Consider the following 22,493-nt stretch of genomic DNA (forward strand, 5'->3'; position numbering starts at 1 on the left):
CCTACCCTCACCTATGGTCATGAGCTTTGGGTAGTGACCGAAAGAACAAGATCGCGGATACAAGCGGTCGAAATGAGTTTCCTCCGCCGGGTGGCTGGGCGCTCCCTTAGAGATAAGGTGAGGAGCTCGGCCACACGGGGGGAGCTCGGAGTAGAGCCGCTGCTCCTCCACGTCGAGAGGAGCCAGCTGAGGTGGCTCGGGCATCTGCTCCGGATGCCTCCTGTGCGCCTTCCTCGGGAGGTATTTCAGGCATGTCCCACCGGGAAGAGGCCCCGGGGAAGACCCAGGACACGCTGGAGAGACTATGTCTCTCGGCTGGCCTGGGAACGCCTCGGGATCCCCCCGGAGGAGTTAGAGGAAGTGTCTGGGGAGAAGGAAGTCTGGGAGTCCCTGCTCAGACTGCTGCCCCCGCGACCCGGCCCCGGATAAAGCGGCAGAAGATGGATGGATGGATGGATGAAAGATGGATAAAACCACACAAATAGAAGTAAATTCCCATGACTTTTACCCATAGGCCCAACAGAAGCTGACTGTGTGGTAACTGCTGTGCACCATGTTTAATCCAAAAAACACATTGAAAACTTAAACTTCTGCTAAATGTTTGAATAACTTCACAGTTTACACAGGTTCAGATTGACGTAGATAAAATAATTGGTCTTGTGATCATTAGTTACTCCATTGCTCATTAGCCGCTGTTTGTTTGGACGTTGCAGGTTCTTGGAGCTGGTTCAGGAGAAGTTCCCAGATGTCACCTTGTCTCTCGGGTGGATGGTACGAGACGCACACAGTGGATCGGGGCGTGTGGGCTCGTTAGCAGTAGCATGTCTGGCATAAAGTCAAAGGAAGTAGAAAAAAACAACAATGCCACCCAGAGACAATAAAGGCAGCAGCTTTGTTACAATCAGGAGCAGGTCGTGTATTTCTCCTCTTATCGTTTTAATTTCGTATAGAGGCCTTTGTTGGCATGAAGTGTTCACAGCTGCGCAGCTCGTAGAGGCGGCTACAGAAACTCACAGAGCCTTAAAAGTCGACTATATCGTATGATCATGTTCATATCTATAACACTGCACTGTAAAAACACAGCTTCTTAACAGTCTGTTTCCATAAGCAGCAGCAGGAGAGATAAGTCTGTTGTAAAGTAGCTCACACTGGTTCTGATTATGTGTTTCCAGTGTCATCTTTCCATTAGTTCTGGTTCTAACATATGATGTCACCGCTTTCCCGCTTTAGGTCCTTGGGGTCTACACCAGAGCGATGGTGGAGGAGATGTTTGAGATGGCGAAAGATCTCCCACAAAAGGTAAAGTGCTGGAACATCTCTGTCCTGTGCACTGAGGCCCTGGTGCTGTGGTGAGAGATGATAATCCCAAACATACATTTGTTCCACTTTCAGCAGATCGCACAGGCAGCAAATACAAACTCTAAAGAGCAATGTTAGAACTTCAATATATTTCATTTAAGTGCGTATTGATTGTGAGTTTTTCTGAAACTCCTCCTCCTCCTTGGTCTGAAGTGTTCAGCTGAATGTGTTTAGTTTGAAGTTAGTTAGTTTGCTTATTTAGTTAGTTAGTTAGTTCGTTTGCTTATTTATTTGAGACAGGAACAGTGCAGAATACACATGAAGCTTCTCAGGAGAGATGCATTGTACCAGGTGTAGCTCACCTGTCGTCCCTGGTCCCACTGAGGGGAGGAGCCTAGTGTAGATGTTTTTAGTAGTCGTGGTAACTGGAGCACCTAGAGGAACTGGAGCAGACACGAGGAGAACATGCAAACTCCACACAGAAAGGACTCGTCAGGAATGGATCCCAGGCTCACCACTGTCACAAATGTCAAGCATTTCGCTGTAGGGTTCTGCAGCTTCAAGTAACTTTAGTTTAAACCTGAGCTGGAGACAGGTCAGAGGTCAGATCTGGTTCATGGTTCATATTTCTGTCATTACAGGGCCTGTCCACAGGAAACAACAAATACAAAAATTTGACAATGATTATTGTCAGTTGAAAGGACTTTAAATCATTAACCCACAATTCATCCCAGTGCAGTATAAGAGTTTTAATAATAACCAGTCAGACAAACTACAGCATTTGTCCAGGAGTGTTCCATTTTTCGACTACAACTACACCAACAATGTCACACGTGTAAATGAGGTCTTCAGGGTCTTTATCAGGGGAAGCACAGGAAAGAGGAGCGTCAAAAGCCTCTTTTGCCCTCTCAAAATGCTTCATCCATCCTTGATTGCGTCCAGGACCTCCGGCAATTAGACTAGGATGAATTTATCATCAAATTTGAGAAATATAACTTACTTCATGAAGTCAAACAGGAACAACTTGTGCATGAAATAGTCAGAACTGAAAGAAAGCAGCCGAATGATATGACTGAAACCTCCTACATCCAACCGATATTTCATATGCAAACAATATTGAGTTGAAATGGTGTGTCGAGGCGCACACTCATGGAGCAGAAGCAGTTTGGACGTCTCTGGTGTAGATTGACGCTTCTAGGTTTATGTATGTGGCTTCGCCTCGCTGTAGCTCCTGGACCTACGCTCAAAGTTCATAACTTTGGATATTTCTCTAAAACATAATGACTCTTCCAGTTGTTCAGAGCATTTCCCTCCATCTGAAATGATCATCAAATTCTAGAACTCAGACTGATATTGCATTGATGGTTCCTTCACCACATTTACACATGGGAAAAGTATGTGACGTGTCGTTCCCAAGGAAACACGACAATGAGCACTTTTATGCCCTGTTGGAGCTGACACTGGGGCTTGTGAACGGTTGTTAGCTTAAAACATATGTCCTGTGATTGATGAGAAAGTGAATCAATAAATCATAAACTGCTTTTATATCGTTTACTTCAGGTGACCTTCCCGATCCAGGCCCTGTTTGTCCAGAAGGGCTGGCCTCACATCAGCTGGCTCCTCAGTCAGTCCTCAAGGTGAACTATACCATTATGTATATGGTATATGAATATTTATTGTTTTACCATATGTTGATGAAATGTTATTTACTCAAAAAAATTGAATTACTTTTTAGTTCAGTTAATATTGTTATTTTCAAAAGAGTTGAACAGGTTCCAGATGATGCAGTGCATTGTTGGGCTGTGGTTGAATCTGTTGGATTTACCCGTCTGTACTCAACTGAGCATGTGCAGAGGAGAAGTGAAGCTCTAACTGAGCATGTGCAGAGAAGTGAAGCCCTAACTGAGCATGTGCAGAGGAGAAGTGAAGCCCTAACTGAGCATGTGCAGAGGAGAAGTGCAGCTCTAACTGAGCATGTGCAGAGGAGAAGTGAAGCTCTTACTGAGCATGTGCAGAGGAGAAGTGAAGCTCTAACTGAGCATGTGCAGAGGAGAAGTGAAGCTCTAACTGAGCATGTGCAGAGGAGAAGTGAAGCTCTAACTGAGCATGTGCAGAGGAGAAGTGAAGCCCTAACTGAGCATGTGCAGAGGAGAAGTGAAGCTCTAACTGAGCATGTGCAGAGGAGAAGTGAAGCCCTAACTGAGCATGTGCAGAGGAGAAGTGAAGCTCTAACTGAGCATGTGCAGAGGAGAAGTGAAGCCCTAACTGAGCATGTGCAGAGGAGAAGTGCAGCTCTAACTGAGCATGTGCAGCGGAGAAGTGAAGCTCTTACTGAGCATGTGCAGAGGAGAAGTGAAGCTCTAACTGAGCATTTGCAGAGGAGAAGTGAAGCTCTAACTGAGCATGTGCAGAGGAGAAGTGAAGCTCTAACTGAGCATGTGCAGAGGAGAAGTGAAGCTCTAACTGAGCATGTGCAGAGGAGAAGTGCAGCTCTAACTGAGCATGTGCAGCGGAGAAGAGAAGCCCTAACTGAGCATGTGCAGAGGAGAAGTGAAGCTCTAACTGAGCATGTGCAGAGAAGTGAAGCCCTAACTGAGCATGTGCAGAGGAGAAGTGAAGCACTAACTGAGCATGTGCAGAGAAGTGAAGCCCTAACTGAGCATGTGCAGAGGAGAAGTGAAGCACTAACTGAGCATGTGTAGAGAAGTGAAGCCCTAACTGAGCATGTGCAGAGGAGAAGTGAAGCACTAACTGAGCATGTGCAGAGAAGTGAAGCCCTAACTGAGCATGTGCAGAGGAGAAGTGAAGCACTAACTGAGCATGTGCAGAGAAGTGAAGCTCTAACTGAGCATGTGCAGAGGAGAAGTTTCAACAAACAGACTTAAAATCTATCTTTTAGAGACAAGTCTGTGTTTGTAGCTCAGGTTCTGTTCACATTTCTAATAAATAGACGTTAGTTAGAAATACAGTTATTTAACAATATGGAACGCTAGTTTATTCAATTAGGTGACGTGAGACTATTTACTCCATTCAGCAGTTTATATCCATTCATCACTTTTGTGTTATCCACATGAACACCCCAAGTCTGTTGCTCGTCCATAGAAGCGACTGCACACAACTGGACTTTACTATTCCTCTTACAGTGGCAACCATAATAGGGGCGTGGCCATATTGATATCAACAAGAATAGCCTTTGATCAAAGTTTTGAACACAAAGATAAAGATGGCAGATTTGTACTGGTCAAAGGAACAATTCATGGTGATAATTGAGATTTTTTTTAAATCCCAAAGAAAAAAGAAAAAGTAATCCTACAAATGCAAAAGCAATAATCATCACCTTCTGGGGATGTGACAATGTCAAATTTTAGTTTGACGATTGTGAGAAAAAACCTCACAAAGCAACAGTGAAAAGTGGACTAACATGTTACTGTTCCTCAAGTTTGTAATGTTGGCGCGCTCGTTTATGAAAGGGCAAGAATCAGAATAGTTAGAATCAATCAGATGTTGAATCCAGTACAATTCTAATACAGATCAACAGAACGCTTACCAGCTGTTCCTGTCCAATGTGAAGGCGACTTACGCGGGCGATTTGGACGCGCACAAATTCCTGGCGCTAAATCATTTTATGACATTTCAATATAGGGCGTATGATGAAGGGTCTTTTCACCAGTACTTTTCCACTCGCCTCTGTTGCTTCACTTGGAGTTGTCCTTGAGTTGTCTGCGGTTTTCCTGCTTCTCATCAAAAGAGTGCGTAATAGAGCAAGAATGTAGTGTGTGACTAAACCTTTCATAGTCTAAGCATAACTCAGTTATTATATCAAAGTACAGTTTAATACAATTTAGTCAAGTTAATATATTTGGTATTCCCTTCAGTTACGAAATTGAACTTTCTGAAAGACAAAATAAAGTTGAATTGGACAAAAACAGCCAGATAAACATGATAAGTGTCCAGTCTCTTCATATGTCTGCTCCCACATGACAGTATCGGGTCTCCCAGGTGAACCCATAATAAAGACAGATTATGACAGATATGAACAGACAGGCAGGTCCGAACTAAGCAGCCATCATCTCGGAAGTCACCAGTGTTACATTCCTAATACATAGATTTGTATATTCCTTGTATTATAAAACTCTGTCCCATATTTTGTGTGATTTGATTCTACAGGTTCAGTCTAACTCTGTGGCAAGGCTCCCAGCACCCAACTGTAGAGGACCTTCTGTTTGTGAGGGACAACAGTCACCCAGCCCGGGTCTACTACGACATCTATGAGCCCACACTGTCCACGTTCAAGCAGGCTGTGGGTAAGACCCGACTCCGACATGTATGAGCCCTGCCTGACCCGCCAACCCCGCCCACATTCTGTTCAAACAGGCTGTGGGTGAAAATTTCATAAAACAAAGTCGTTATCGTTCGTATGTCTTCGTTTTTTTTTTCATCCCGGGGAAACTCAATTAGAGAAACTCTTTTTCGTGAGTAACCTGTCAAACACAAAATACAGATTGAACAAACAGATCCAGATAAAATACCAATAAAACATTCAATAAAACAAGCACATAAAAACACCAGCACCAGCGAGAGCACCAACCAGTGCTTAGAATTAAGATTAAGGTTAAATCCCCCTTCAGCCTTGTGCAGACCTATAGGGTTAAACCAGAAACGCTGATCGACACAAATTGGATCCGTGCAGGTGTCTAATGCCAAACACGCCCTTCTATATGGTCACGATTCATCTGACCAAGAACAAAAATAGGTTATCTTCTACTTAGTCTGGTAAATTTGTTTCACTTTACATTAAAGATAAGATAAGATATTCCTTTATTGTCCCACATGGGGAAATTTCATTGGTGCAACGCAGGTAGATACAGAGGTAGATACAGAAGAACAGATCACTTATAGGAAGTCTGAAAAACACTTTCAGTAGAAGATCTCCTATAAATAAACAAAAACTCCCATAGACAAATAAATAAATACATAAATACCATTGCATGTGATCACGACAGTAATTGCACATGAATATGTGTCACGACAGCACATAGGTTGCACATGAATTTCACAGTAATTACACATATGACAGTAATTGCACATGAATTGCACATGGTTAAGTCAGTATTGCGAGTGTTCAGGACTAACAGTGTTTGTTATAAAGTCTGACAGCAGCAGAAGGAAAGACCTTAAAGGTGCAAATCACGCTCAAAACCATTTACTGCTGCGTTCATTTGGTCCTCGGGTGAAATGGTGCCCCTAACCTGCTGTGAGGAGCCCATGACCTGCTGTGAGGAGCCCCTGACCTGCTGTGAGGAGCCCCTGACCTGCTGTGAGGAGCCCCTGACCTGCTGTGAGGAGCCCATGACCTGCTGTGAGGAGCCCCTGACCTGCTGTGAGGAGCCCCTGACCTGCTGTGAGGAGCCCATGACCTGCTGTGAGGAGCCCCTGACCTGCTGTGAGGAGCCCCTGACCTGCTGTGAGGAGCCCCTGACCTGTTGTGAGGAGCCCCTGACCTGCTGTGAGGAGCCCCTGACCTGCTGTGAGGAGCCCATGACCTGCTGTGAGGAGCCCCTGACCTGCAGTGAGGAGCCCATGACCTGCTGTGAGGAGCCCATGACCTGCTGTGAGGAGCCCCTGACCTGCTGTGAGGAGCCCATGACCTGCTGTGAGGAGCCCCTGACCTGCTGTGAGGAGCCCATGACCTGCTGTGAGGAGCCCCTGACCTGCTGTGAGGAGCCCATGACCTGCTGTGAGGAGCCCCTGACCTGCTGTGAGGAGCCCAAGACCTGCTGTGAGGAGCCCATGACCTGCTGTGAGGAGTCCATGACCTACTGTGAGGAGCCCATGGCACTGCTGTGAGGAGCCCATGGCACTGCTGTGAGGAGCCCATGGCACTGCTGTGAGGAGCCCATGACCTGCTGTGAGGAGCCCATGACCTGCTGTGAGGAGCCCATGGTACTGCTGTGAGGAGCCCCTGACCTGCTGTGAGGAGCCCATGGTACTGCTGTGAGGAGCCCCTGACCTGCTGTGAGGAGCCCACGGCACTGCTGTGAGGAGCCCATGACCTGCTGTGAGGAGCCCATGGCACTGCTGTGAGGAGCCCCTGACCTGCTGTGAGTCTTCTCTGCTGCAGGTGATGGTCTTTCAGCTGCCACATGGTATTTAAACCCTTGATGCAGTGAGCGGCTTCTCATTTCTGAAACAACCATGTCAAAAGACAAATCCCGTGGTCATGCAAAATGTCCGTGTGCTCGAGAAGGGTCAAGTCATTGGCATCAAGCAGAGAAAACATCTAAGGAGAAGCAGAATCTAATTCACTGAGGGTTCCTGTATTTTGGTTGCGAGAACCAGGCGAGCCAAGCTACACCGGCCCCCACCTCAGCCCCCACCTCAACCCTCACCTCAACCCTCACCTCTGCCCGCTCTGGCGCTGGGCCGGGCGTCGCTCTGAAGTTGTCCAAGAGCCAGTGATTATGGCGACTCTGTGGGAGAAAAATGATGAGAGAACAAAGAGGAATGTGGCCCTGGTCCACGCTCTAAACCTGGTCCACGCTCTAAACCTGGTCCACGCTCTAAACCTGGTCCACGCTCTAAACCTGGTCCACGCTCTAAACCTGGTCCATGCTCTAAACCTGGTCCACGCTCTAAACCTGGTCCGCGCTCTAAACCTGGTCCATGCTCTAAACCTGGTCCACGCTCTAAACCTGGTCCACGCTCTAAACCTGGTCCACGCTCTAAACCTGGTCCACGCTCTGAACCTGGTCCACGCTCTAAACCTGGTCCACGCTCTGAACCTGGTCCACGCTCTAAACCTGGTCCACGCTCTAAACCTGGTCCACGCTCTAGACCTGGTCCACGCTCTAAACCTGGTCCACGCTCTAAACCTGGTCCATGCTCTAAACCTGGTCCACGCTCTAAACCTGGTCCACGCTCTAAACCTGGTCCATGCTCTAAACCTGGTCCGCGCTCTGAACCTGGTCCGTGCTCTAAACCTGGTCCACGCTCTAAACCTCTAAACCTGGTCCACGCTCTAAACCTGGTCCACGCTCTAAACCTCTAAACCTGGTCCACGCTCTAAACCTGGTGCACGCTCTAAACCTGGCCCACGCTCTTAACCTGGTCCATGCTCTAAACCTGGTCCATGCTCTAAACCTGGTCCACGCTCTAAACCTGGTCCACGCTCTAAACCTCTAAACCTGGTCCACGCTCTAAACCTGGTCCACGCTCTAAACCTCTAAACCTGGTCCACGCTCTAAACCTGGTGCACGCTCTAAACCTGGTCCGCGCTCTAAACCTGGTCCGCGCTCTAAACCTGGTCCGCGCTCTAAACCTGGTCCGCGCTCTAAACCTGGTCCGCGCTCTGAACCTGTTCCACGCTCTAAACCTGGTCCGCGCTCTAAACCTGGTCCACGCTCTAAACCTGGTCCACGCTCTAAACCTCTAAACCTGGTCCACGCTCTAAACCTGGTCCACGCTCTAAACCTGGTCCACGCTCTAAACCTCTAAACCTGGTCCACGCTCTAAACCTGGTCCACGCTCTAAACCTGGTCCACGCTCTAAACCTGGTCCACGCTCTAAACCTGGTCCACGCTCTAAACCTGGTCCATGCTCTAAACCTGGTCCACGCTCTAAACCTGGTCCACGCTCTAAACCTGGTCCACGCTCTAAACCTGGTCCACGCTCTAAACCTCTAAACCTGGTCCACGCTCTAAACCTGGTCCACGCTCTAAACCTCTAAACCTGGTCCACGCTCTAAACCTGGTGCACGCTCTAAACCTGGTCCGCGCTCTAAACCTGGTCCGCGCTCTAAACCTGGTCCGCGCTCTAAACCTGGTCCGCGCTCTAAACCTGGTCCGCGCTCTGAACCTGTTCCACGCTCTAAACCTGGTCCGCGCTCTAAACCTGGTCCACGCTCTAAACCTGGTCCACGCTCTAAACCTCTAAACCTGGTCCACGCTCTAAACCTGGTCCACGCTCTAAACCTGGTCCACGCTCTAAACCTCTAAACCTGGTCCACGCTCTAAACCTGGTCCACGCTCTAAACCTGGTCCACGCTCTAAACCTGGTCCACGCTCTAAACCTGGTCCACGCTCTAAACCTGGTCCATGCTCTAAACCTGGTCCACGCTCTAAACCTGGTCCACGCTCTAAACCTGGTCCACGCTCTAAACCTGGTCCACGCTCTAAACCTGGTCCACGCTCTAAACCTGGTCCATGCTCTAAACCTGGTCCACGCTCTAAACCTGGTCCATGCTCTAAACATGGTTTGCGCTCTGAACCTGGTCCACGCTCTAAACCTGGTCCACGCTCTAAACCTGGTCCACGCTCTAAACCTGGTCCACGCTCTAAACCTGGTCCACGCTCTAAACCTGGTCCACGCTCTAAACCTGGTCCACGCTCTAGACCTGGTCCACGCTCTAAACCTGGTCCACGCTCTAAACCTGGTCCATGCTCTAAACCTGGTCCACGCTCTAAACCTGGTCCACGCTCTAAACCTGGTCCATGCTCTAAACCTGGTCCGCGCTCTGAACCTGGTCCGTGCTCTAAACCTGGTCCACGCTCTAAACCTCTAAACCTGGTCCACGCTCTAAACCTGGTCCACGCTCTAAACCTCTAAACCTGGTCCACGCTCTAAACCTGGTCCACGCTCTAAACCTGGTCCATGCTCTAAACCTGGTCCATGCTCTAAACCTGGTCCACGCTCTAAACCTGGTCCTGGCTCTAAACCTGGTCCGCGCTCTAAACCTGGTCCATGCTCTAAACCTGGTCCACGCTCTGAACCTGGTCCATGCTCTAAACCTGGTCCACGCTCTGAACCTGGTCCAAGCTCTAAACCTGGTCCACGCTCTAAACCTGGTCCACGCTCTAAACCTCTAAACCTGGTCCGCGCTCTAAACCTGGTCCACCCTCTAAACCTGGTCCACGCTCTAAACCTCTAAACCTGGTCCACGCTCTAAACCTGGTGCACGCTCTAAACCTGGTCCACGCTCTAAACCTGGTCCACGCTCTAAACCTGGTCCACGCTCTAAACCTGGTCCACGCTCTAAACCTGGTCCACGCTCTAAACCTGGTCCGCGCTCTAAACCTGGTCCACGCTCTAAACCTGGTCCATGCTCTAAACCTGGTCCACGCTCTAAACCTGGTCCACGCTCTAAACCTGGTCCACGCTCTAAACCTGGTCCACGCTCTAAACCTGGTCCACGCTCTAAACCTGGTCTACGCTCTGAACCTGGTCCAGGCTCTAAACCTGGTCCATGCTCTAAACCTGGTCCACGCTCTAAACCTGGTCCACGCTCTAAACCTGGTCCACGCTCTAAACCTGGTCCACGCTCTAAACCTGGTCCATGCTCTAAACCTGGTCCGCGCTCTAAACCTGGTCCACACTCTAAACCTGGTCCACGCTCTGAACCTGGTCCACGCTCTAAACCTGGTCCGCGCTCTAAACCTGGTCCGCGCTCTAAACCTGGTCCACGCTCTAAACCTGGTCCATGCTCTAAACCTGGTCCACGCTCTGAACCTAGTCCACGCTCTAAACCTCTAAACCTGGTCCGCGCTCTAAACCTGGTCCACGCTCTAAACCTGGTCCACGCTCTAAACCTCTAAACCTGGTCCACGTTCTAAACCTGGTGCACGCTCTAAACCTGGTCCATGCTCTAAACCTGGTCCACGCTCTAAACCTGGTCTACGCTCTAAACCTGGTCCACGCTCTAAACCTGGTCCGCGCTCTAAACCTGGTCCGCGCTCTAAACCTGGTCCACGCTCTAAACCTGGTCCGCGCTCTGAACCTGGTCCATGCTCTAAACCTGGTTTGCGCTCTGAACCTGGTCCACGCTCTAAACCTGGTCCACGCTCTAAACCTGGTCCACGCTCTAAACCTCTAAACCTGGTCCACGCTCTAAACCTGGTCCACGCTCTAAACCTGGTCCACGCTCTAAACCTGGTCCACGCTCTAAACCTGGTCCACGCTCTAAACCTGGTCCATGCTCTAAACCTGGTCCACGCTCTAAACCTGGTCCACGCTCTAAACCTGGTCCACGCTCTAAACCTGGTCCATGCTCTAAACCTGGTCCACACTCTAAACCTGGTCCGCGCTCTAAACCTGGTCCACGCTCTAAACCTGGTCCACGCTCTAAACCTCTAAACCTGGTCCACGCTCTAAACCTGGTCCACGCTCTAAACCTGGTCCACGCTCTAAACCTGGTCCACGCTCTGAACCTGGTCCATGCTCTAAACCTGGTCTACGCTCTGAACCTGGTCCACGCTCTAAACCTGGTCCATGCTCTAAACCTGGTCCACGCTCTAAACCTGGTCCACGCTCTAAACCTGGTCCACGCTCTAAACCTGGTCCGCGCTCTAAACCTGGTCCACGCTCTAAACCTGGTCCACGCTCTGAACCTGGTCCACGCTCTAAACCTGGTCTGCGCTCTAAACCTGGTCCGCGCTCTAAACCTGGTCCACGCTCTAAACCTGGTCCATGCTCTAAACCTGGTCCGCGCTCTGAACCTGGTCCACGCTCTAAATCTCTAAACCTGGTCTGCGCTTTAAACCTGGTCCACGCTCTAAACCTGGTCCACGCTCTAAACCTCTAAACCTGGTCCGCGCTCTAAACCTGGTCCGCGCTCTAAACCTGGTCCACGCTCTAAACCTGGTCCACACTCTAAACCGGGTCCGCGCTCTGAACCTGGTCCATGCTCTAAACCTGGTTTGCGCTCTGAACCTGGTCCACGCTCTAAACCTGGTCCACGCTCTAAACCTGGTCCACGCTCTAAACCTCTAAACCTGGTCCACGCTCTAAACCTGGTCCACGCTCTAAACTTGGTCCACGCTCTAAACCTGGTCCATGCTCTAAACCTGGTTCACGCTCTGAACCTGGTCCACGCTCTAAACCTGGTCCATGCTCTAAACCTGGTCCACGCTCTAAACCTGGTCCACGCTCTAAACCTGATCCGCGCTCTAAACCTGGTCCACGCTCTAAACCTGGTCCACGCTCTAGACCTGGTCCACGCTCTAAACCTGGTCCACGCTCTAAACCTGGTCCATGCTCTAAACCTGGGGCACGCTCTAAACCTGGTCCGCGCTCTGAACCTGGTCCACGTTCTAAACCTGGTCCTTGCTCTAAACCTGGTCCACGCTCTAAACCTCTAAACCTGGTCCGCGCTCTAAACCTGGTCCACGCTCTAAACCTTTTCCACGCGCTAAACCTCTAAACCTGGTCCACGCTCTAAACCCCGTGCACGCTCTAAACCTGGTCCATGCTCTAAACCTGGTCCACGCGCTAAACCTGGTCCACGCTCTAAACCTGGTCCGCGCTCTAAACCTGGTCCGCGCTCTAAACCTGGTCCGCGCTCTAAACCTGGTCCACGCTCTAAACCTGGTCCGCGCTCTGAACCTGGTCCATGCTCTAAACCTGGTTTGCGCTCTGAACCTGGTCCACGCTCTAAACCTGGTCCACGCTCTAAACCTGGTGCACGCTCTAAACCTCTAAACCTGGTCCACGCTCTAAACCTGGTCCACGCTCTAAACCTGGTCCACGCTCTAAACCTGGTCCACGCTCTAAACCTGATCCGCGCTCTAAACCTGGTCCACGCTCTAAACCTGGTCCACGCTCTAGACCTGGTCCACGCTCTAAACCTGGTCCACGCTCTAAACCTGGTCCATGCTCTAAACCTGGGGCACGCTCTAAACCTGGTCCGCGCTCTGAACCTGGTCCACGTTCTAAACCTGGTCCTTGCTCTAAACCTGGTCTGCGCTCTGAACCTGGTCCGTGCTCTAAACCTGGTCAACGCTCTAAACCTCTAAACCTGGTCCGCGCTCTAAACCTGGTCCACGCTCTAAACCTTGTCCACGCGCTAAACCTCTAAACCTGGTCCACGCTCTAAACCCCGTGCACGCTCTAAACCTGGTCCATGCTCTAAACCTGGTCCACGCTCTAAACCTGGTCCACGCTCTAAACCTGGTCCGCGCTCTAAACCTGGTCCGCGCTCTAAACCTGGTCCGCGCTCTAAACCTGGTCCGCGCTCTAAACCTGGTCCGCGCTCTGAACCTGGTCCATGCTCTAAACCTGGTTTGCGCTCTGAACCTGGTCCACGCTCTAAACCTGGTCCACGCTCTAAACCTGGTCCACGCTCTAAACCTCTAAACCTGGTCCACGCTCTAAACCTGGTCCACGCTCTAAACCTGGTCCACGCTCTAAACCTCTAAACCTGGTCCACGCTCTAAACCTTGTCCACGCTCTAAACCTGGTCCACGCTCTAAACCTGGTCCACGCTCTAAACCTGGTCCACGCTCTAAACCTGGTCCACGCTCTAAACCTGGTCCACGCTCTAAACCTGGTCCATGCTCTAAACCTGGTCCACGCTCTAAACCTGGTCCACGCTCTAAACCTGGTCCACGCTCTAAACCTGGTCCACGCTCTAAACCTAGTCCGCGCTCTAAACCTGGTCCACGCTCTAAACCTGGTCAGCGCTCTAAACCTGGTCCGCGCTCTAAACCTGGTCCACGCTCTAAACCTGGTCCATGCTCTAAACCTGGTCCGCGCTCTGAACCTAGTCCACGCTCTAAACCTCTAAACCTGGTCCGCGCTCTAAACCTGGTCCACGCTCTAAACCTGGTCCACGCTCTAAACCTCTAAACCTGGTCCACGTTCTAAACCTGGTGCACGCTCTAAACCTGGTCCATGCTCTAAACCTGGTCCACGCTCTAGACCTGGTCCACGCTCTAAACCTGGTCCACGCTCTAAACCTGGTCCATGCTCTAAACCTGGGGCACGCTCTAAACCTGGTCCGCGCTCTGAACCTGGTCCACGTTCTAAACCTGGTCCTTGCTCTAAACCTGGTCCACGCTCTAAACCTCTAAACCTGGTCCGCGCTCTAAACCTGGTCCACGCTCTAAACCTTTTCCACGCGCTAAACCTCTAAACCTGGTCCACGCTCTAAACCCCGTGCACGCTCTAAACCTGGTCCATGCTCTAAACCTGGTCCACGCGCTAAACCTGGTCCACGCTCTAAACCTGGTCCGCGCTCTAAACCTGGTCCGCGCTCTAAACCTGGTCCGCGCTCTAAACCTGGTCCACGCTCTAAACCTGGTCCGCGCTCTGAACCTGGTCCATGCTCTAAACCTGGTTTGCGCTCTGAACCTGGTCCACGCTCTAAACCTGGTCCACGCTCTAAACCTGGTCCACGCTCTAAACCTCTAAACCTGGTCCACGCTCTAAACCTGGTCCACGCTCTAAACCTGGTCCACGCTCTAAACCTGGTCCACGCTCTAAACCTGATCCGCGCTCTAAACCTGGTCCACGCTCTAAACCTGGTCCACGCTCTAGACCTGGTCCACGCTCTAAACCTGGTCCACGCTCTAAACCTGGTCCATGCTCTAAACCTGGGGCACGCTCTAAACCTGGTCCGCGCTCTGAACCTGGTCCACGTTCTAAACCTGGTCCTTGCTCTAAACCTGGTCTGCGCTCTGAACCTGGTCCGTGCTCTAAACCTGGTCAACGCTCTAAACCTCTAAACCTGGTCCGCGCTCTAAACCTGGTCCACGCTCTAAACCTTGTCCACGCGCTAAACCTCTAAACCTGGTCCACGCTCTAAACCCCGTGCACGCTCTAAACCTGGTCCATGCTCTAAACCTGGTCCACGCTCTAAACCTGGTCCACGCTCTAAACCTGGTCCGCGCTCTAAACCTGGTCCGCGCTCTAAACCTGGTCCGCGCTCTAAACCTGGTCCACGCTCTAAACCTGGTCCGCGCTCTGAACCTGGTCCATGCTCTAAACCTGGTTTGCGCTCTGAACCTGGTCCACGCTCTAAACCTGGTCCACGCTCTAAACCTGGTCCACGCTCTAAACCTCTAAACCTGGTCCACGCTCTAAACCTGGTCCACGCTCTAAACCTGGTCCACGCTCTAAACCTCTAAACCTGGTCCACGCTCTAAACCTTGTCCACGCTCTAAACCTGGTCCACGCTCTAAACCTGGTCCACGCTCTAAACCTGGTCCACGCTCTAAACCTGGTCCACGCTCTAAACCTGGTCCACGCTCTAAACCTGGTCCATGCTCTAAACCTGGTCCACGCTCTAAACCTGGTCCACGCTCTAAACCTGGTCAGCGCTCTAAACCTGGTCCGCGCTCTAAACCTGGTCCACGCTCTAAACCTGGTCCATGCTCTAAACCTGGTCCGCGCTCTGAACCTAGTCCACGCTCTAAACCTCTAAACCTGGTCCGCGCTCTAAACCTGGTCCACGCTCTAAACCTGGTCCACGCTCTAAACCTCTAAACCTGGTCCACGTTCTAAACCTGGTGCACGCTCTAAACCTGGTCCATGCTCTAAACCTGGTCCACGCTCTAAACCTGGTCCACGCTCTAAACCTGGTCCACGCTCTAAACCTGGTCCGCGCTCTAAACCTGGTCCGCGCTCTAAACCTGGTCCACGCTCTAAACCTGGTCCGCGCTCTGAACCTGGTCCATGCTCTAAACCTGGTCCACGTTCTAAACTTGGTGCACGCTCTAAACCTGGTCCATGCTCTAAACCTGGTCCACGCTCTAAACCTGGTCCACGCTCTAAACCTGGTCCACGCTCTAAACCTGGTCCGCGCTCTAAACCTGGTCCGCGCTCTGAACCTGGTCCACGCTCTAAACCTGGTCCACGCTCTAAACCTGGTCCACGCTCTAAACCTGGTCCACGCTCTAAACCTGGTCCACGCTCTAAACCTGGTCCACGCTCTAAACCTGGTCCATGCTCTAAACCTGGTCCACACTCTAAACCTGGTCCATGCTCTAAACCTGGTCCACGCTCTGAACCTGGTCCATGCTCTAAACCTGGTCCACGCTCTAAACCTGGTCCACGCTCTAAACCTGGTCCACGCTCTAAACCTGGTCCACGCTCTAAACCTGGTCCATGCTCTAAACCTGGTCCACCCTCTAAACCTGGTCCACGCTCTAAACCTGGTCCGCGCTCTAAACCTGGTCCACGCTCTAAACCTGGTCCACGCTCTGAACCTGGTCCATGCTCTAAACCTGGTCCACGCTCTGAACCTGGTCCACGCTCTAAACCTGGTCCACGCTCTAAACCTGGTCCACGCTCTAAACCTGGTCCACGCTCTAAACCTGGTCCGCGCTCTAAACCTGGTCTGCGCTCTAAACCTGGTCCACGCTCTAAAGCTGGTCCATGCTCTAAACCTGGTCCGCGCTCTGAACCTGGTCCGTGCTCTAAACCTGGTCCACGCTCTAAACCTCTATACTGGTCCGCGCTCTGAACCTGGTCCACGCTCTAAACCTGGTCCGCGCTCTAAACCTGGTCCGCGCTCTAAACCTGGTCCACGCTCTAAATCTTGTCCATGCTCTAAACCTGGTCCGCGCTCTGAACCTGGTCCATGCTCTAAATCTCTAAACCTGGTCTAAGCTCTAAACCTGGTCCACGCTCTAAACCTGGTCCACGCTCTAAACCTCTAAACCTGGTCCGCGCTCTAAACCTGGGCCGCGCTCTAAACCTGGTCCACGCTCTAAACCTGGTCCACGCTCTAAACCTGGTCCGCGCTCTGAACCTGGTCCATGCTCTAAACCTGGTTTGCGCTCTGAACCTGGTCCTCGCTCTAAACCTGGTCCACGCTCTAAACCTGGTCCACGCTCTAAACCTCTAAACCTGGTCCACGCTCTAAACCTGGTCCATGCTCTAAACCTGGTCCACGCTCTGAAACTGGTCCACGCTCTAAACCTGGTCCATGCTCTAAACCTGGTCCACGCTCTAAACCTGGTCCACGCTCTAAACCTGGTCCGCGCTCTAAACCTGGTCCACGCTCTAAACCTGGTCCACGCTCTGAACCTGGTCCATGCTCTAAACCTGGTCCACGCTCTGAACCTGGTCCGCGCTCTAAACCTGGTCCGCGCTCTAAACCTGGTCCACGCTCTAAACCTGGTCCATGCTCTAAACCTGGTCCGCGCTCTGAACCTAGTCCACGCTCTAAACCTCTAAACCTGGTCCGCGCTCTAAACCTGGTCCACGCTCTAAACCTGGTCCACGCTCTAAACCTCTAAACCTGGTCCACGTTCTAAACCTGGTGCACGCTCTAAACCTGGTCCATGCTCTAAACCTGGTCCACGCTCTAAACCTGGTCCACGCTCTAAACCTGGTCCACGCTCTAAACCTGGTCCGCGCTCTAAACCTGGTCCGCGCTCTAAACCTGGTCCGCGCTCTAAACCTGGTCCACGCTCTAAACCTGGTCCACGCTCTAAACCTGGTCCACGCTCTAAACCTGGTCCATGCTCTAAACCTGGTCCACACTCTAAACCTGGTCCATGCTCTAAACCTGGTCCACGCTCTGAACCTGGTCCATGCTCTAAACCTGGTCCACGCTCTAAACCTGGTCCACGCTCTAAACCTGGTCCACGCTCTAAACCTGGTCCACGCTCTAAACCTGGTCCATGCTCTAAACCTGGTCCACCCTCTAAACCTGGTCCACGCTCTAAACCTGGTCCGCGCTCTAAACCTGGTCCACGCTCTAAACCTGGTCCACGCTCTGAACCTGGTCCATGCTCTAAACCTGGTCCACGCTCTGAACCTGGTCCACGCTCTAAACCTGGTCCACGCTCTAAACCTGGTCCACGCTCTAAACCTGGTCCACGCTCTAAACCTGGTCCGCGCTCTAAACCTGGTCTGCGCTCTAAACCTGGTCCACGCTCTAAAGCTGGTCCATGCTCTAAACCTGGTCCGCGCTCTGAACCTGGTCCGTGCTCTAAACCTGGTCCACGCTCTAAACCTCTATACTGGTCCGCGCTCTGAACCTGGTCCACGCTCTAAACCTGGTCCGCGCTCTAAACCTGGTCCGCGCTCTAAACCTGGTCCACGCTCTAAATCTTGTCCATGCTCTAAACCTGGTCCGCGCTCTGAACCTGGTCCATGCTCTAAATCTCTAAACCTGGTCTAAGCTCTAAACCTGGTCCACGCTCTAAACCTGGTCCACGCTCTAAACCTCTAAACCTGGTCCGCGCTCTAAACCTGGGCCGCGCTCTAAACCTGGTCCACGCTCTAAACCTGGTCCACGCTCTAAACCTGGTCCGCGCTCTGAACCTGGTCCATGCTCTAAACCTGGTTTGCGCTCTGAACCTGGTCCACGCTCTAAACCTGGTCCACGCTCTAAACCTGGTCCACGCTCTAAACCTCTAAACCTGGTCCACGCTCTAAACCTGGTCCATGCTCTAAACCTGGTCCACGCTCTGAAACTGGTCCACGCTCTAAACCTGGTCCATGCTCTAAACCTGGTCCACGCTCTAAACCTGGTCCACGCTCTAAACCTGGTCCGCGCTCTAAACCTGGTCCACGCTCTAAACCTGGTCCACGCTCTGAACCTGGTCCATGCTCTAAACCTGGTCCACGCTCTGAACCTGGTCCGCGCTCTAAACCTGGTCCGCGCTCTAAACCTGGTCCACGCTCTAAACCTGGTCCATGCTCTAAACCTGGTCCGCGCTCTGAACCTAGTCCACGCTCTAAACCTCTAAACCTGGTCCGCGCTCTAAACCTGGTCCACGCTCTAAACCTGGTCCACGCTCTAAACCTCTAAACCTGGTCCACGTTCTAAACCTGGTGCACGCTCTAAACCTGGTCCATGCTCTAAACCTGGTCCACGCTCTAAACCTGGTCCACGCTCTAAACCTGGTCCACGCTCTAAACCTGGTCCGCGCTCTAAACCTGGTCCGCGCTCTAAACCTGGTCCACGCTCTAAACCTGGTCCGCGCTCTGAACCTGGTCCATGCTCTAAACCTGGTTTGCGCTCTGAACCTGGTCCACGCTCTAAACCTGGTCCACGCTCTAAACCTGGTCCACGCTCTAAACCTCTAAACCTGGTCCACGCTCTAAACCTGGTCCACGCTCTAAACCTGGTCCACGCTCTAAACCTGGTCCACGCTCTAAACCTGGTCCACGCTCTAAACCTGGTCCATGCTCTAAACCTGGTCCACACTCTAAACCTGGTCCACGCTCTAAACCTGGTCCACGCTCTAAACCTGGTCCACGCTCTAAACCTCTAAACCTGGTCCACGCTCTAAACCTGGTCCACGCTCTAAACCTGGTCCACGCTCTAAACCTGGTCCACGCTCTGAACCTGGTCCATGCTCTAAACCTGGTCTACGCTCTGAACCTGGTCCACTTTCTAAACCTGGTCCATGCTCTAAACCTGGTCCACGCTCTAAACCTGGTCCACGCTCTAAACCTGGTCCACGCTCTAAACCTGGTCCACGCTCTAAACCTGGTCCGCGCTCTAAACCTGGTCCACGCTCTAAACCTGGTCCACGCTCTGAACCTGGTCCACGCTCTAAACCTGGTCCGCGCTCTAAACCTGGTCCGAGCTCTAAACCTGGTCCACGCTCTAAACCTGGTCCATGCTCTAAACCTGGTCCGCGCTCTGAACCTGGTCCACGCTCTAAATCTCTAAACCTGGTCTAAGCTCTAAACCTGGTCCACGCTCTAAACCTGGTCCACGCTCTAAACCTCTAAACCTGGTCCGCGCTCTAAACCTGGTCCGCGCTCTAAACCTGGTCCACGCTCTAAACCTGGTCCACGCTCTAAACCTGGTCCACGCTCTAAACCTGGTCCACGCTCTAAACCTGGTCCACGCTCTAAACCTGGTCCATGCTCTAAACCTGGTCCACCCTCTAAACCTGGTCCACGCTCTAAACCTGGTCCGCGCTCTAAACCTGGTCCACGCTCTAAACCTGGTCCACGCTCTGAACCTGGTCCATGCTCTAAACCTGGTCCACGCTCTGAACCTGGTCCACGCTCTAAACCTGGTCCACGCTCTAAACCTGGTCCACGCTCTAAACCTGGTCCGCGCTCTAAACCTGGTCTGCGCTCTAAACCTGGTCCACGCTCTAAAGCTGGTCCATGCTCTAAACCTGGTCCGCGCTCTGAACCTGGTCCGTGCTCTAAACCTGGTCCACGCTCTAAACCTCTAAACCTGGTCCGCGCTCTGAACCTGGTCCACGCTCTAAACCTGGTCCGCGCTCTAAACCTGGTCCGCGCTCTAAACCTGGTCCACGCTCTAAATCTTGTCCATGCTCTAAACCTGGTCCGCGCTCTAAACCTGGTCCGCGCTCTGAACCTGGTCCATGCTCTAAATCTCTAAACCTGGTCTAAGCTCTAAACCTGGTCCACGCTCTAAACCTGGTCCACGCTCTAAACCTCTAAACCTGGTCCGCGCTCTAAACCTGGTCCGCGCTCTAAACCTGGTCCACGCTCTAAACCTGGTCCACGCTCTAAACCTGGTCCGCGCTCTGAACCTGGTCCATGCTCTAAACCTGGTTTGCGCTCTGAACCTGGTCCACGCTCTAAACCTGGTCCACGCTCTAAACCTGGTCCACGCTCTAAACCTCTAAACCTGGTCCACGCTCTAAACCTGGTCCATGCTCTAAACCTGGTCCACGCTCTGAAACTGGTCCACGCTCTAAACCTGGTCCATGCTCTAAACCTGGTCCACGCTCTAAACCTGGTCCACGCTCTAAACCTGGTCCGCGCTCTAAACCTGGTCCACGCTCTAAACCTGGTCCACGCTCTGAACCTGGTCCATGCTCTAAACCTGGTCCACGCTCTGAACCTGGTCCGCGCTCTAAACCTGGTCCGCGCTCTAAACCTGGTCCACGCTCTAAACCTGGTCCATGCTCTAAACCTGGTCCGCGCTCTGAACCTAGTCCACGCTCTAAACCTCTAAACCTGGTCCGCGCTCTAAACCTGGTCCACGCTCTAAACCTGGTCCACGCTCTAAACCTCTAAACCTGGTCCACGTTCTAAACCTGGTGCACGCTCTAAACCTGGTCCATGCTCTAAACCTGGTCCACGCTCTAAACCTGGTCCACGCTCTAAACCTGGTCCACGCTCTAAACCTGGTCCGCACTCTAAACCTGGTCCGCGCTCTAAACCTGGTCCACGCTCTAAACCTGGTCCGCGCTCTGAACCTGGTCCATGCTCTAAACCTGGTTTGCGCTCTAAACCTGGTCCGCGCTCTAAACCTGGTCCACGCTCTAAATCTTGTCCATGCTCTAAACCTGGTCCGCGCTCTGAACCTGGTCCATGCTCTAAATCTCTAAACCTGGTCTAAGCTCTAAACCTGGTCCACGCTCTAAACCTGGTCCACGCTCTAAACCTCTAAACCTGGTCCGCGCTCTAAACCTGGTCCGCGCTCTAAACCTGGTCCACGCTCTAAACCTGGTCCACGCTCTAAACCTAGTCCGCGCTCTGAACCTGGTCCATGCTCTAAACCTGGTTTGCGCTCTGAACCTGGTCCACGCTCTAAACCTGGTCCACGCTCTAAACCTGGTCCACGCTCTAAACCTCTAAACCTGGTCCACGCTCTAAACCTGGTCCATGCTCTAAACCTGGTCCACGCTCTGAAACTGGTCCACGCTCTAAACCTGGTCCATGCTCTAAACCTGGTCCACGCTCTAAACCTGGTCCACGCTCTAAACCTGGTCCGCGCTCTAAACCTAGTCCACGCTCTAAACCTGGTCCACGCTCTGAACCTGGTCCATGCTCTAAACCTGGTCCACGCTCTGAACCTGGTCCGCGCTCTAAACCTGGTCCGCGCTCTAAACCTGGTCCGCGCTCTAAACCTGGTCCGCGCTCTAAACCTGGTCCACGCTCTAAATCTTGTCCATGCTCTAAACCTGGTCCGCGCTCTGAACCTGGTCCATGCTCTAAATCTCTAAACCTGGTCTAAGCTCTAAACCTGGTCCACGCTCTAAACCTGGTCCACGCTCTAAACCTCTAAACCTGGTCCGCGCTCTAAACCTGGTCCGCGCTCTAAACCTGGTCCACGCTCTAAACCTGGTCCACGCTCTAAACCTGGTCCGCGCTCTGAACCTGGTCCATGCTCTAAACCTGGTTTGCGCTCTGAACCTGGTCCACGCTCTAAACCTGGTCCACGCTCTAAACCTGGTCCACGCTCTAAACCTCTACACCTGGTCCACGCTCTAAACCTGGTCCATGCTCTAAACCTGGTCCACGCTCTGAAACTGGTCCACGCTCTAAACCTGGTCCATGCTCTAAACCTGGTCCACGCTCTAAACCTGGTCCACGCTCTAAACCTGGTCCGCGCTCTAAACCTGGTCCACGCTCTAAACCTGGTCCACGCTCTGAACCTGGTCCATGCTCTAAACCTGGTCCACGCTCTGAACCTGGTCCGTGCTCTAAACCTGGTCCGCGCTCTAAACCTGGTCCACGCTCTAAAC

The 22,493-nt window shown here is 52.1% G+C and overlaps 1 protein-coding gene across 1 annotated transcript in view; it reads left to right on the plus strand.

Annotated features, from left to right (window-relative positions):
- fam151a (family with sequence similarity 151 member A) overlaps positions 1–22,493 on the plus strand; it is a 186,509-nt gene that overhangs the window by 6,800 nt on the left and 157,216 nt on the right. Inside the window, exons 6-9 of the mRNA XM_072436162.1 lie at positions 714–771; positions 1,231–1,299; positions 2,860–2,936; positions 5,467–5,603. Coding sequence (XP_072292263.1) covers positions 714–771; positions 1,231–1,299; positions 2,860–2,936; positions 5,467–5,603 — 341 coding nt within the window. The remainder of the gene's footprint in view (positions 1–713; positions 772–1,230; positions 1,300–2,859; positions 2,937–5,466; positions 5,604–22,493) is intronic.

Source organism: Eucyclogobius newberryi, unplaced genomic scaffold, assembly GCF_026437365.1.
Source record: "Eucyclogobius newberryi isolate DKJ021-1_F unplaced genomic scaffold, fEucNew1.0.hap1 SCAF_74, whole genome shotgun sequence".
In the NCBI taxonomy this organism is placed as follows: Eukaryota; Metazoa; Chordata; class Actinopteri; order Gobiiformes; family Gobiidae; genus Eucyclogobius; species Eucyclogobius newberryi.